This window comes from Stegostoma tigrinum, chromosome 16 (assembly GCF_030684315.1).
Source record: "Stegostoma tigrinum isolate sSteTig4 chromosome 16, sSteTig4.hap1, whole genome shotgun sequence".
Taxonomy (NCBI): domain Eukaryota; kingdom Metazoa; phylum Chordata; class Chondrichthyes; order Orectolobiformes; family Stegostomatidae; genus Stegostoma; species Stegostoma tigrinum.
In genome coordinates, this window is record NC_081369.1 from 3,679,522 (window position 1) to 3,695,961 (window position 16,440).

The 16,440-nt window shown below is 39.0% G+C and overlaps 1 protein-coding gene across 1 annotated transcript in view; it reads right to left on the reverse strand.

The window, feature by feature from the left end:
• hydin (HYDIN axonemal central pair apparatus protein) overlaps window positions 1-16,440 on the reverse strand; it is a 654,146-nt gene that overhangs the window by 267,628 nt on the left and 370,078 nt on the right. The window contains exons 24-27 of the mRNA XM_059651568.1: window positions 15,543-15,668; window positions 12,316-12,439; window positions 9,017-9,133; window positions 5,474-5,683 (exon numbers count right to left, since the gene is read on the reverse strand). Of these exons, the coding sequence (XP_059507551.1) occupies window positions 5,474-5,683; window positions 9,017-9,133; window positions 12,316-12,439; window positions 15,543-15,668 (577 nt within the window). The remainder of the gene's footprint in view (window positions 1-5,473; window positions 5,684-9,016; window positions 9,134-12,315; window positions 12,440-15,542; window positions 15,669-16,440) is intronic.

Genomic DNA, 16,440 nt, shown 5'->3' on the forward strand with positions numbered 1-16,440 from the left:
CTTAATCACAGGCTGTAAAGTTAACCTTTAGAGAATCCTGGACCAACACTCCCAGATCCCTTTGTACTTCTGCTTTATGAGTTTTCTCACCGTTTAGAAAATAGTCCATGCCTGTATTCTTTTTTCCAAAGTGCAAAACCTCACATTTACTCACATTGAATTTCATCAGCCATTTCCTGGACCACTCTCCTAAACTGTCTAAATCTTTCTGCAGCTTCCCCACCTCCTCAGTATTACCTGCCTGTCCACCTATCTTCGTATCATCGGCAAACTTCGCCAGAATGCCCGCAGTCCCTTCATCCAGATCATTAATATACTAGGTAAACAGCTGTGGTCCCAACACTGAACCCTGCGGGACACCATTCGTCACCGGTTGCCATTCCGAAAAAGAGCCTTTTATCCCAACTCTCTGCCTTCTGTCAGACAGCCATTCCTCAGTCCAAGTCAGTAGACATTTGACAGCGTTTGGCCTAAATCCCTCTAAATCTTTCTTATTCATACACTCATCCAGATGCCTTTTAAATATTGTGAGATCATGAAAATTATACAAGTGCGAGATTTCTTTTCTTGGTTTCCCGGTAAGATACTAAAGATAAAATTGTTGCAAGGTATTTAAGAGCTGCCTAGTTAATAGGGAAGTGCTGGCATTGTTTCTTGACGGATCTACTAACATTTGCTAAAGAGCCATTTCATGAAGGTGCACATATGAATCTGTTTTCTATAAAAAGCTTAACTGGTGTTCTGTTTTCATCCACAGTCTTATTTGGAAGATGTGAATAAAGAATATTAGAACAATTTTCTCCATTGGTAATGACAGTAGCATTTCACATCTACTGTCTCATATTAGTGGCTACAGATTATGGGTAAAATCAGCAACTGGTGCCAATTATTCCTGTCAGCACATTTTTGAGCCCTGCAAAATACACAAGTCCACTGTCAAATGGAATGTGGGCCAACACACCAAGCCTACGAAAACTGATAATCTCAGTAACTGAAGTATAGTGCCACATCTCACTTGCCCTTTGGTATGAGCTGTTAACATGTCAAGATATTATCATGGAAGCAATGTGCACTTCAAATTCATTCAAAATATGTTGTGACTGTTTACACTTCAATTTTAATTGGCATACTGTTGATTCCCTTTGGCACTGTGCATAGCTTGTATCCAAAAACACAGTTAGTGACACAGATAACAATCTGACTTTTTATCTGGCTTCATAGTTAAACTTGGCATTTAGTATGGGTAAGCTTTGTGACCATCAATTCTAAGGACAAGAAAAGTCTACATGCACAAATTAAGACAAAAGGACATTTATCTCCATTTTTAAAATGTTTACCATAAAGGATTATCTGAGCAAGCTCATGCTTTGTCATGCCATGAAGGGGCAAGGTAAGACTTTTGAATGCAGGTCTGCAGATAGTAAATTCATGAACTGAGCAGGAAAGGCACTAAGCAGAGCAGAGGAATAGCCCTGCATGGAGACAGGTTTCAAGAACAAATCACCCACCCTCAAACCATGGAAAGGCCCAGTGGATGGGAAGGCCTCAAAGGTAACATCTCAATTCAAGGAAGGAGTGAGACAGAAAGCATGAAACTGTATGCCAGTTGGGCCAAGTCTTTAAGTGGGGGGAAATGACAGAATCTATTATTAAGGAAGTAACAGCAGGAGACAGAAATCATAATACAATCAGTGTCATTATCACTTTGTCATATTTGGAAAATATATTAGCAGTTGATGAGGATGCTGCAAGCGAGTGCCAGTACTTTAAGTGGATTTCAAATTTGCAAAGTCATTAGATATGGTGCAACGCAAGAAGTTAATTCACACATCTAAGGTCGATGAAGTTATTGGCATGGATAGAGGATTGGTTAACGGACAGGAAACAGCAGAGATAAATGTTCAAATCAGTTCTGAAGATGAGTCATACCAGACTCGAAGCCTAAGCTCTGATTCTGTCTCCACAGATGCTGCAAGGTCTGCTGAGTTTCTCCAGTATCGCTGTGTTTGTTTCAGATTACCAACATCTGCAGTATTTTACATTTATTTGAGGAATAAATAAAGCAGTCTCAAGTTATTAGGCTTTGACAAGTGCAGCGTTGGTATCTCAGTGATTTACAATCTATATTAATGAATTAGGTGAAGAAACAGAGAGTAATGCACCTATGTCTATTGGCAATACAAAACTAAGTGGAAATTTAAGCTTTGAGGAGGCCACAAAGTTGCTGTAAATGATAACTGGGCAACAAAATGACAGATAGTGGAGCATAACAGTGAGAAGTTTGAAGTCCCCAAGCATGAACACCATCTCAGATCTTCCCCTGGTGACTGGCTTCAAGTCAGATCTCCATTCAGTCCCAGGTTTGAGATGACCCCAACGTAACTCAATAATTACCTGTGGATTGTGGCAGCAATTGTATCTTGAGTCATAAAGTACTTACTGGTGTCGATTTGACCCACAGAAATATGGACAAATAAAGTCTTAAGCTTGGGCTTATAAACATTAACATATAAATTAGTAGCAGGTGTACACCATTTCATCGTCCTGAGCTTGTTCCACCATTTTAAAAGGTCACAACTGGTCTGGTTATGGCCTCTACTCCACTTTTCTGTCTTCGCCTACACCCTCTTTCAGATTCCTCTCAGCTTTCTCTGCTCTAAAGAAAAAAACCCAAGCCTGTCCAATCTCTCTTTGCAGGTGAAATGCTCCAGCCCAGGCAAACTCCTGGTGAATCTCTTCTGCACCTCCTCCAAGGTAATCACATCCTTTCCATAGTGTAGAGACCAGAGCTGCACATAGTACTTCAGCTGTGGCCCAACTAGAGTTTTGTACAGCTCCAACATGACCTCACTACTCTTATAAACCATGCTTCAACTTATAAAGGCAAAGGTCCCATATGCTGCCTTCAGAGATCTCTAGATAAGCACCCCAAGATCCCACTGTTCCTCAGAGCTCCCAGTGTCCTGCCATTCGTTGTGCACTCCCTTGTCTTGTTACTTCTTTGAAGTGCATCACTGCATACTTTTCACAGTTAAATTCCATCAGCCACTGATTTGCCCATCTGATCAATCTGTCTGTAACTTCCTGTGACCTGAGACCTTCTTCCTCACTATTAATTACCTGCCAATCTTTCATGTCATCTGCAAACTTATCATTCCCCACATTCTTATCTATATCACTTTTATGTAACATGTCACTTAAATAGAAGATGCACTATTTTAAAACATTGCTTCGCAGTTCTAATTGTCCTTTAAGGCAACATATCCTTTCAGCTCCATGGAACTTCTGTTCAGGTACAGGATAACTACCCTGCCTGAGGAAAAGTGTGGGCAACTGAATTTCTTGGTCACTGACAAAAAAAATCATATGCCATGCTGGTTAACTCCCCTCCTTAGCCCAGGGTTACTTAGCAGTTGGCAGTGCTTTCACTTCAATTGTTCAGATTCGCTAATTCAGAGAAGTCGAAGAATTGAACCTGAGACTTCTGGCTTACGCAGCTACACTTATTCACCGTAATACCAGCAGAGCTGAAGGAATTGTACTTTATTATTTTCACTATCGAGGTTTCCACAAACTGTACTCCATGTAGCCAAGCAGATGTGAACCTGTGCAGTGACCTCAGAGTCATACAGCACAGAAACAGACCCTTAAGTCCAACTCATTTGTGCCAACCAGACATCGCAATCTGATCTAGTCCAATTTGCCAGCATTTAGCCCATAGCCCTCTAAACCTTTCCTATAATCCAGTTACTTTACTGCAGGTGCATCAGTAGAATACATTTCTGATTTCCTTTCACCTCCCCATTGGAGGCACCTTTTGTTTGTCAACTCACTACCAGCACAAGGTTGATTTTTAAAAATAATTATTTCAAGGAATGTGGACATCGTTAGCTACAGCAGCATTTATTGGCCATTCCGAATTGTGTTGCTTTGGGTCCAGAGTCACACGTAGGCAAGACCAGATAGTTTTGGTAAATTTCCATCACTAAAGGACATTAGTGTACTAGATAGGCTTTCACAACAATCAATAGTGGTGACATGGCTGTCACTTGGCTAGCTGTATTCTTTAAAGTTCCATTCTTTTTATTGTAAACATCACCATCTAACATGATGGAGTTTATTGGATTCCAGATTACCAGTCAAGTGACATTACCACTGGACCTCCAATGACTCTGTGATTTTGGGCAATTGAACCAAGATTTTTTTTCTGTCTAGTAACACAATTCCACATTCATACACACTGTCCTGGTATAAGAAGTATCAATAAATCACTTATTCTGGCTCCATGATTTCTTTTGTTTTCAGAGAGGTAATCTCACATTTTTCTTTCTTTGAGCCATCAAGACAAGAATCAGGCACGATCAAAATGGCTGAATGTCTCTAATCCAAGTGGGATCCAGCAATGGCCTGAAGGCGACTCCCCGTCTTAGTACATAGAGAAGTAGATTTCCTTCTCCTAGCATCTTAGATTAGGTGGGTTATAGGGGGATGGTCTGGGTGGGATGCTCTGAGGTTCAATGTGGACTTGTTGGGCACAAGGGCCTACTTCCACACTGTAGGGATCCTATTCTATCTTTCCATAGTGCATTGTTATTATGGAAAGTGCTGCAGCTGGCGGCTGCAGATAAACATTCCTTCATGCAATTACAATGCACCACCAAGACAACATGCAATTTTTCATAAGATTTTCAAAGCTCCTTAAAGGCTTGAGTATATATACATATTTTCATGAGCCATTCACCAAAATCAGACATGCAGTTGTTCAACAATAAACGTGGCACTGTAGTAACTGAATATTACTTCTAGGTACGCTCACCATTTTATGTTAAATGTGAACAAGATTTAGTGAGAGAATGATTGATTCAAAACACGGATAATTTTATATCAAAAGAAAATATGTAATCCAAGAAAAAGCCAACATTTTACCTGATCAGAGCCAAGCCATCCCTCATTATTGAAGGATTGTTATGTGTCCTCCCCAGACAATATCTCCCTCAAAATGAATCTGGTCCCCAGGTTCAAGCCGACCTTACACTAATCCAGCACAGCATGCTTCTATTTTCATACCTTTTAATTTAGATTAATGTTCAAGCATCTCAGTGTACAGTGCTAGTGGGAGGCAGAAACCCAAACTGGAAAAGCATCCATTCAGGCAAGAAAAATGACTTCAAATGTGTTCTGACAATATTGTTTTCATTATAAAATGTTGTATTCTTGAATAAAGACAGCTACTTTGTCTTCTTGCCTGAAGTAGCTGAAACCATACGGAAGGTTTCAGACGAAGAATATTGTATCTTGTAATGGAACATTGGATAAATATTTGAAGCTGAAACAGGTGTAAGGATATGGGGAGAGACAGTGATAGTGGATTTTGTATTGGTCTGATCTTGTAAACAGCTAGCACAGAAAGACTACTTGTAATCTATAAATTTCACAGGATCTATGAAGCAGCTATCAGTAAATAATTACTAACCTGGTAACCATAGTCAATCTCGTTTCTGTCAAAAGCATATTTGATAAAGGATGACTCTCCTTTCAGAGCAATCTGATATGCTGGCCCACCTTCTACGTCACATATTGCTTTCACCTCACTCATAATGTTCGCATGGCCATAAAATGTAAAGGTCACCTGTTGACTTTCATTTGGATGTAGAAGACCAAACAGTGGGAGGATGTCGAACACCTATCAGACAGAGAGAGATGTAGTTTAAATAAAAAAAGAACTAGAACTTATATGTAAGGACGGCTGAGTGGTCTATGGTACTGTGTCCAGGTCACAGTCTCCCCTGGAGGCGTGGGATCAAATCCCACTCCTGATGGTGGCTCAGTAGTTAGCACTGCTGCCTCACATCACCAGGGACCTGGGTTCAAATGCCACCCTCAGGTGACTGTCTGTGTGGAGTTTGCACATTCTCCCTGTGCCTGCATGGGTTTCCTCCAACAGTCCAAAGATGTGAAGTTAAGTGGATTAGCAATGCTAAATTGTCCCTAGTGTCCAGGGATGTGTAAATTAGTTGGATTAGACATGGGAAATGCCAGGTGATAGGGGGATGAGTCTGGGTGGGATGGTGTTTGGAGGGGGCAGGGTGGGCTGATTGGCTTGTTTCCTTAGTGTAGGGATTCTATGATCCTATGTGCTATATCTTTCACAACCTCATCTCATCAGCTCAATTTGGGTTTGTTTTTAACCTTTGAAACCTAAATCCTTTATCTATTTCTACAAATAACCATAACTGTATATTCCAAACCACTTCACATACTTAGAAAATAGTAAATGTCTTTCGATAGGCAAATGCAGTAGCCAATTTGTGAACAGCAAGATCCCACAAACAGTAGTGATATGAGCAGAGCAGGAAGGATCGGCCTGTTTCCACAGATCACCAAAGACAACACATTTGGCAAGATGACAATCTCTCAATGTTGGGCATCAGTCCAAGTATTAATCAAACTTGCAAGCACTACAGTGAAATATCAACTTAAAAATGTTATATTGTTTAGAGCTCCGCTAGCTGAGCCAACAACAAAATGATAGATGTGAAAAGGTTACAATCTCACAAGGGACTCTCACACAAATTTATACCTACCAGTAAACATGTTTATAATCTACTCCAAAGCCACAAAGAAGTGGGAATGCTGTTCCAACAGACTTCTTGTTGTGGCAAGATGATGTAGATTTCATCACAGGAGAAAAAGGTTTAGCACAAGGCACTTATTATCAACAGTTTTCAAACATTCCATTGAATTTGCTGTCTAATAGCTCTAATTGCTCCGCTTTGTCTTGTGCCCCACTTTGGTCTCAACTACGTAAAACACAATTTTTAACTGATTGGTAAAATGACCACAGCTACAGTCTCTTGCCTCCCCATTGTACCAGTTTTTTTACTTGAAAAACTTGGCTCAGAAACAATACAGGAGATATCTATAATTAATATAACTCATTTAATATAATCCAATATCAGATTATCAACTGGGTCAGTAATATACATTGGATATAAAACTGCACGTGCTTTCTTTGAAAAAAAAACTGACGCAATAAAATTGATTCTTATCCACCTAACATTCTCCCAAGCATCTTAAGCAGGGTTTTATCTTAAGTAAATGACATGAGGACACTCAATTATTCCGATTTAAATGTTGCAAAATAAATTCCTCATTCAAACCAATGCAGCTTTTGCAGTATCAATGAATTTTAAAATATCGTCCAAATCTAAACAGTTGAGTTTAAAACTTCTAGCATTGTAGGAATTAGAGAAATAAAGTAAGTCTTATAAATGCTTCATTTCATTTCAATATGATAACCTTGCTTTAGGAAGGTATTTGAATACTTTTAGGAGATAATGCCAAATAAAAATTGAAATGGGTGATATAATATTGGAAATGCTGTAACAAAATGAGGTACAGCATGATCGACAACATAAAAACTGATCTGACAATTCATTATCAATGATGTTGGCCTCAAGAATCAACATTGGCCAGTCAATGGGAAGCATGCCACCACTGTTTCAGTGTTGGCACAGAATCTTTTATTTTCACCTGACAGGGCAGATTCAATTTAATGTTTCATCTGAAAGAGATCACACCCCTGATGGTGCAGTAAGTCCTTACTGCTTGACTGGATTATGAAACTGGATGAGCAATAAACCTATTTCACCAGAATTACCTACATTCTAAGATTTTTTTTAAATGGCCAGCATGAAGATTTAGCCTGCAGGTGCACTCACCTGAAAACACCCAAACTATCTGACTTTGGCAACTAAATTGACTCAGTCTTGGTTAGGACTCAGATGAGAGACTGCCTGGGAATATGTGGCTAAAGAACTCTTGTGGCACAGTGGTAGTGTTCTTAGCTTTGAGCTGGGAGGCCTGGGTCCAAGTATCACCTGCTACATAAGTGTGTAGTGACATCTCTGATTGGGTTGATTAGAAAAATATCTGGAGGTTTAGAGCTCCTGGGAAACCAATATGCTGTTCATCCCCGGTGTCAGGAGATCTCTTCCTGAAGTCGAGGCCTTGATTAACAGTTATATTCTTTGTGGTTCTATAATTGGAATGATCAGTGCGTGTGTGTAACATTGATTAGGTGAGGTTGTTAAAGTTAATTATCACACTGCGTACACACTGATGCACTCTTGAGCACAGATTTCAAACCCTATCTGGGCAGATGGCTGGAAGTTTCATCACATGACTTACTACCTCTGACCATCTGACTCAGGCAAATGGCACTTTTACAAGTCTTCAAAGTTTTTATCTCTAAAATATATGACAGAATTTTTCAAAGAAAATTATAAATAATCTTTTTTTTCGTGCACCTATGATTTTTTTCCTGCATTGACCAAGAGATTAATTTTTAATTCATGAGAACTTTATAACTATACTAGAAAGTTGGTAACAGCATTTAAGAGAATTAATTATCTACGAAAGGGTCAATTTTGAGTAATACAGTAAAAGAGAGAGGGATGCAATTTATGAAGTTGGGGGAGACATGACGGTTTAGAGTTTAAGGCAAAGAAAGACAGAAAAAATGAGCGGTGTAAAGGACAATGATGTAGTGTGTGAAAGAAAGAGACAGAAGTTAGAGTAGGGTGGATGGATATATTTGAGAGAGAAAGATCTGTGTGAGCATCAAGTATTGCATTTATCATGAGCAAAAAAAGTTTCAATTTCAATAAATTTGCAAGTGTCTGAAATGGTTTATGAATCTAAGAGTCATCAACATACGAGAGTTATAAATCAGAACTAAGGAATTTTGGGGGAAACCTCTTTACCCAGTAAATGTTGAAAGTGCGGAGTTCACTATTATATGAAGTGGTTAAAGTGAATGGCACAGTTAGGAGGAGGTGATATTTGTATATCAGGGACAATGGAGCTGAAAAATATTTGCTAGGTTGTTATGAATTATGTGCGAGGAGGCTAATGTTATGCATAAACCCAGGTATGTGACAACTGGGCTGAATAACTCATTCCATAACTAATTCCATACAACAAAAGATTTTTTTTTAGTTATCCTGTTCCTTACCTGCTCCACTCCCAATGCCACATTGTTCTGCAGTAGATTACAGCTCCAAGTGAGACACTTGCTCTCCTTAGTTTTATCTGGCACTGGCTTCGCTTCATTCATACTTAACAAATCTGCCTGTAAAATAGATAAACATTACACTGACTCCATTTCAGGTAATCGATAGCATTTCTTCCACATTTCCTTGTGGAAAACAGAGGACTGTCAGTTTGTTTACTACAGGGAGATCAGAATGGCACAGAAGTATTGCAAGTGCATCCTAACTTCTTTATTCACATTCTTAGGAGGACTGGAGGACACCGGGATAAAAATTGGAATTTTCCCTCAAAATAACAGTTTTTATAAATAAATGTTATGACATCTGTTTACTTTTCACAACTGACAGATTTTTAATTTAATTCAGTGCAATTCCTTTTAGAAAATTTATTTTAGATTCATTCACATTATGAGATCTACCTGACTATCAAAAACAGTCACAATGGAAATCCACAAAAATATTCCCATTAGGCTGATTGCTACATTGTAATATTTCGCTTACATTAATCTTTGCTTGACCATTTTTCTTTGTCTTCTTCCAACTTTCTAAATCTTCAATACTCTACTCCATGGTCCTCTTGAGATTTCTTACTCTCCCTGACATTGTTCCACAAGGGAAGAGGTTCCACAGGAGCCTCCAATGAAAGACTACCAGACAATATCACTTAAACACACTTCTCTGGAAATTGATTAGTTTCCAATCTCTACCACAGAGGGAGAAGCCAGACTAAGCCAAATCCCCATGGAATTTTTACCCCACTTCATCGTTCCACTGAAATGACAAGAGAATTGCATTCACTTTATTACAAGAGAGTTACATTCACTCTACTTCAACTCTACTTCATTCTTAAAGGAAGCTAACAAGGAGATGAAAGTTTTCAGCAAAACAACATTCACTAAAATGAAATAGTTTCTTAGGCAATGCAATAGTGAAAGAGGCAGCAAAGGGAAGTGCTGCAGTGAATGTGCTAGATATAACTTTACATCAAAGCTGAACACGTGCTCAGTTTACTAAGCTCCAGCCTGCTCTCAAATTGCTGTGCGATCAGCTGGTGCATCATTTTCTTTACATTTCAGCATTAATAAGAACATCATAGGCTACTGTTTTGTCACATTGAATCCCATGTGGGGACCTTGATGATGAAAGCAAACAAAAATTATTTGTCCATCTCAGAAACTGATACAGATAAAGAACATTTTTTTTCTTTTCCTTGGTACCAAGTCAGCCAATTCAGGAATAGTTTGGGCAAAAAATATTCCAAGCTGTGCTTGAAATAAACTTCAGGGAGAGAAAAGGGTCACAGATGCTTGCACCACAAAGATCAAATTTCACACATTTAATTATTCATTCATTCACCAATGTGTGCTGTACATAATAACAGTTTCTTGGCTCATTGAGCGCTGTTGTTTCAACCTCAGCAGTTTTACTAGCATTTTTTTTGAAGTACTGTTTTGCTAATGCCTTCCACTCTCAGAAGCAGAGTAAGGATGCAGGTCCATACTCTACCTCAGTCAGAATGGGAATCAAATCCACACTGTTAGCATTATTCTGAAACATGCTAACCAGTCCCCTGGCAATTATCTGATGTGAGAACTCTCACTGTTTTCTCTTTTTTTTCTCTTTTTTTTATCATTTTTGATTGACACTGTGAGAGTGGAAGGTGACATTTAAGCTGTGACCTGCAATCTCTTTTTAAAAAGGGAGGACAAAATAACTGATATTTGTTTATTGGATCTTGCCTGGAAGATAATTGCAGGTCGATTCTTGTTCAAGGAACACTGCACACCTTTCAGCTCTCTGGAAATGTATTCTGCTCAGCGATAGGCAGTTGTTTGCATGTTAACAGGGGCTATCACAGTGAGGTTGGTGCTAAGCAGTCCAACAAAGAGAATGTTGAGAAATACAGAAAGAGGAATCAAAGTTTGAACTAATACAGTGTGGAGTTGGAGGAGAACAGCAGGCCAGGCAGCATTTTCTGAAGAAGGATGCCGACCCGAAAAGTCAACTATCCTGCTCCTCTGATGCTGCCTGGCTCCTCCAGCTCCACACTATGTTATCTCTGACCAAAGTTTGACCTGTGTTTTTTTTTGTCAGAAAGATAGTGGCTGGCAAACTAACAGCATGGAGGTTTGAATGCTCTTTGGTTATCCTCCCATTATCAACTTATTGAAAGATCAGAGAATAGAATCTCAGCTGTAAGAATTAAGTAGCTATTGCTTGAGACCTACTGGAAGCTTTATGCATTGCTGTTGTTTGAAATCAAGGAAGATTCAATCCTATGTGCCTGTGATACCATGCATTGTTGAAACTGTTACAGTGAACTGGCCAGCTGTATCTGTTTTGTGCTTTTTTTTTATCTAATTCATCCCTTAACTATATCTGTTTGTTGGTCTTTCTATATGTGAATGGGGTCTAGAATCAAAGAGGGCTGTTGTAAATCATAGACACTAATTAGATTACCTTCTTGTTGTCTAACTTCATTCAACTTAAAGCTATTGTATTAATAATAGTGCTGATGAAGAGTCAAGGCATGAAATGTTGACTTTCATACTCTTCCGATGCTGCCTGACCTGCCATGTTCCTCTAACTTCACACTGCATCGACTCTGACATCTGCAGTTCTTGTTACTTCTGACTGTATTAATGATAAATTGTTAATTCTCTTTTCTAAGTTATAACCTTGGTACCTGGTGTCAGTTATTTACAGAGTCTGGTAGGAGCCATTGGAGCAATTGTGAAGGTCATTGCATGTTTTAATTTTATTGTGTTGCAGGGATGGTGAGGCTGATTTGATTTGGTTGTCTGTGTTGTAACACTAAACTGCAAGTTAAATGAATGTTTAAATACTACTGAAAAACATATCCTCATAAGAATAAGCAGCAATTTATTACTTCCAAGATTTGATAAACTTCTCTCAATAACAAAAAGTTAGGCCAGGATACTTTGCCATCAATTTACCAGAATTGAAGATTGAGCCAGACAGCTGGCAGCAGAAAATAGAGGGAAGTTGCATCCTTTCTGGACTCTGCTGCAGTCTAATGTAGTTCTAGAGTGTTAAAGTTACGGTTACTTTTGAAATACGTTAGTTGCTTCTTGGACCTGTTTCTTTTCTTAAATATGGGGGGTGCCAAATAAGTAAAATAGCTAATTAAATGTGACACAAAATATCTTGATAACATTTTTTTTAAACAAATGCACTCTGAATTAATGTATACCGAGGTTAATCAAGATCATTGGAGATTTGCAATTGCCGTACTGGATACCTCATGTCCTTCTGTAGGGCTGTTACTTGAAATTTCTTTAGGGAACCCCAGGCCTTCGCGTGTTTCATTCTCAGCATCAGTTTTCTCTACATCGTTTTCACTGACATTGGAAAGTGACATCTTTCTGGGTAGGAAACAAAATAATCACGTGGTTAGAAACACGATAAAATTAGCAATTAAATATAGACTGCTTTAAGACTCAATGGTACTAAAGTAAATGTGTGCTTGCCAAGCTATTCACAATATATATTAATGATTTGGATGAGAGAACAAAATGTAATGTCTCCAAGTTTGCAGATGATACCAAGTTGGGTGGGGAGGTGAACAGTGGTGAGAGATCCATCAATATGATCTGGGCAGGTTGGGTGAGTGGGTAAATCAATGGCAAATGCAGTATAATTTGGATAAATGCGAGATTATTCACTTCGGAAGCAAAAACGAGAAGGCAGATTACTCCCTGAATGGCTGTAAATTGGGAGAGGGGAGTGTACAGCAGAATCTGAGCATCCTTGTGCACCAATCGCTGAAGGTAAGCATGCAGGTGCAGCAGGCAGTAAAGAAGGCAAATGGTATGTTGGCCTTCATTGCAAAAATGTTGAGTACAGAAGCAGGGATGTGCTGTTGCAGTTGTACACAGTCTTGGCGAGAACACACCTGGAATATTGTGTGCAGTTTTGGTCTCCTTTTTTGAGAAGGGATGCTCTTGTTCTCAAGGGACTGCAGCAAAGGTTTACCAAGCTGACTCCGGGGATGGCGGGTCCAACATATGAGGAGAGATTGACAAGGTTGGGATTATTTTCACTGGAGTTCAGACAAATGTGGGGGGATCTCATAGAGACTTATAAAATTCTAACAGGACTGGATAGGGTAGACACAGGGAGGATATTCCCAATGGTGGGTGTGTCCAGAACCAGGGGTCACAGTATGAGGATTCAAGATAGGCCATTTAGGAAGGAGATGAGGAGGCATTTACTTACCCAAAGAGTGGTCAGCCTGTGGAATTCATTACCACTGGAAGTAGTTGATGCTAAATTATTGAATGTATTCTAGAGGTGACTATATATAGCACTTGGGGTGAATGGGATCAAAGGTTATGGGGAAAAAGCAGGACTGGGCTACTGAGTTGGACGATCAGCCATGAATGTAAAGAATGGCAGAGGAGGCTCTAAGAGCCAAATGGTCTTCTCCTGCTCCTATCTTCTATGTTTCTATGTCTTACAAGGAGACTGTGGAATTAGTAAGAGATAAACTTCTATACCCAGTGAAAATACAATGGTAGAAAGTTGGTGGGCTATTATCAGTCCTATTTACATGCCTACCTGCCAAACTCAGAAACAAAGAGTAGTGAAAATGATCTCACTCATCTTATACACTTCCAAATGGAGCCCCCAAGTACAAACAGTACTAATTTTCAAACATTTCTTTTACTGATTTAAACACTGGAGGCATATAATATCAAGTTCATTATGTTTGCTTTGGCTTTGTAGTGGTTGGAATGAGATAAGCCAGATGGATTTCACTGAATATGAGTTCCCTAACTGACGCTGTTAACCTGGGCCAATCAGGGAGTCCTGGCTGATAGATAAGAACAGGAGTGTCAGAGATTCTGCTCACTCTGAGACTGGCTCTGAGGAAGCTGGGTCAGCATCAAGGAATCTCCATATTTAAGTAAAGGGTCACTTGGTGATGGGATACCGGTCTCTGTAGAGTTATTTCAAATCAGTCATTGGTGCCATTAATTTCACTGGTAGATTTTTTCCAGTAATAGTAAATGTATTTATTTCCTCTCCTTTTGTCCCTTGATTATTTAGTAATTTTGGAATTCTAGGATTAAAGTGCTCCTTGTCCAGCAGTAAAATATATCAAGTCATTATAACTCCTACATTAGAATATTTAAAGGATTTTTTCTGCTTTTTCTGATTTCTGAGATTAATCTGCATGGAAGGTCATATTTCAGAATAAAGGGATCATTTGCTTCCCTTTGGATGCAGACAATTTACATACGACCCAAGAAAACGTATTGAACTCAGTTTTAATGACCAAAGCAAACAAACATGTTAAGTATTTCGAAAGAGACTTGAATTGTAACATCATAACATTTTTCCCCAAGTTTCTTTGTGTTATTGTGAGCTATTTGTACCACTCTGCCTAGGGAAGCAAAGGTTTCCATTTCATTGCACTTATTCACATTATATATGACACCAAAACTAATGCTGCTAAATATAGCACATCTATGTCACTCTCTATAAGGATACTGTAACTTTGGACTATACATTAAAGATGTCTCTTTAGTTTTTGCGGAGGGCTAGTGGTACGTTGTTTTAAATTATCACAAAGTCAATATTACCCTTGGTGCATGGAAGCTGTGCTTATTCACTAGATACACATCATTATTTTCACCTCAGACTTATTACATTGGACAAAAACATGACAGATTTTGCCTGGCTGGAGAATCGCAACCTACTTTTCTGTCAATGATTAGTTCCTGCTATGGTGGACCAGATTAATTTCAAACAAGAACTGACTCTGCATTTTGTATAAGTATTAAAATCCCTGGGGAGGAATCTTAGACAATTCAACGTACAATGTTAATAGCCTGGGTTCAGCCATGTCTTCCAATTTACACTAAAATTTCAATCTGTAATGGCCGTTATCTGTCCAGTATGATAGGTAAAATTATCCCCTTTGTCCCATATGCAATAGAATATCCAGGTGGGTTGATAGAAATACATTTTATCCACTTTATAGCGTTGGAGGTAGATTTTCTCCTAGCACTGCTACAATTTCCTGCTTGAAATAGTGGAAGCAGGAACTGTACCAGCAACTTTGGAGGTTGATCTCTGATGGTCTTAGACACTTTGACACTAACACCAATGCCACAAAGATCAATTATGAGTCGAAGCCAGTAAGGACTGCAGATGCTGGAAGATGGAGTCAATAAATGTGGACGTGGAAAAGCACAGCTGGTCAGACAGTGTCTGAGGAGCAGGAAAGTGAACATTTAGGGCAGAAACTCTTCATCAGTCCTGACAAAGGGTTTTGGCCCGACATGTTGACTTTCCTGCTCTTCAGATGCCATCTGACCAGCTGTTCCTTGCAACTCTACATTTATTGATTTTGATCAGATGCAAGTAATTGATAGGATTTATATGTCACAAAGAAACAATAAAATACCTCAAAAAACCCAACATATATCTCTGAAGTGTAGATAACATATACATTCTAACCTGTCGGAGTCCGCAAAAACGATGGTACCTTCGTCCAAGGGTAATTCATTGGTGAGTTTTGTCTCATCTTTAATATCCTTGGTTTCCAAATTCACAATTTTAGCTGTTGGTTTGCAGACTGGTGAACTGTTAGGAAACACAAACAGGCAGATAATTATTTGAGGTAATATTCAATTTGCACTATTTTCATAGACAGCTCCTACACACAGCTAAAAACCATATATGTTCAATCTCCTTTGTAGCCATTATGTATTCTTTTAAAAATAAATTAAGGAAAGTTTGATCAAATCAATTTAGTCAAACTCTAAATTGATTTGATCGAACTGTAGTTCCTTATGCTCCCTCAAACCCCACACTTTTACACAGTATCCTCCAGACCCACAACCACTACTACATAGAATGACAAGGGCAATAGATACAAGGGGACACCACGACCTGCAAACAGCTCTCCATGCGCTCAACATTCTGACATGAAAATATATAGCTATTCATTCAGTGTTGCTGAGTCAAAATCCTGAAACTCCCTCCCTATCAGCTTTAGGGTGTACCAAGTGGACTGCAGCACTTCACGAAGGCAACTCACCATCAACGTATTAAGGGTAACTAGTAACTGGCAATAAATGCTGGCCCAGTCAGCAACATCCACATCCCATGAATGAATAAGAAAAAGTCAGAACTTCAAAGATTTTACATGAGGATACCCTGATTTGAGATGCAGGGTTTCATGAGTGATGAACATCAATCAATTAAGTTAAATTTGGCCTTATTTTCCTCTGCCTTCTTATTTCTAGGGAGGGTTGTGTGAGCATATTAGACTCAATGCCTGTGTTTGAGGGAGGTGTAAAAGCATCAATCTAGGATCCCTGTAATTAGGATCCCATGCTTCCAAATGGATAGC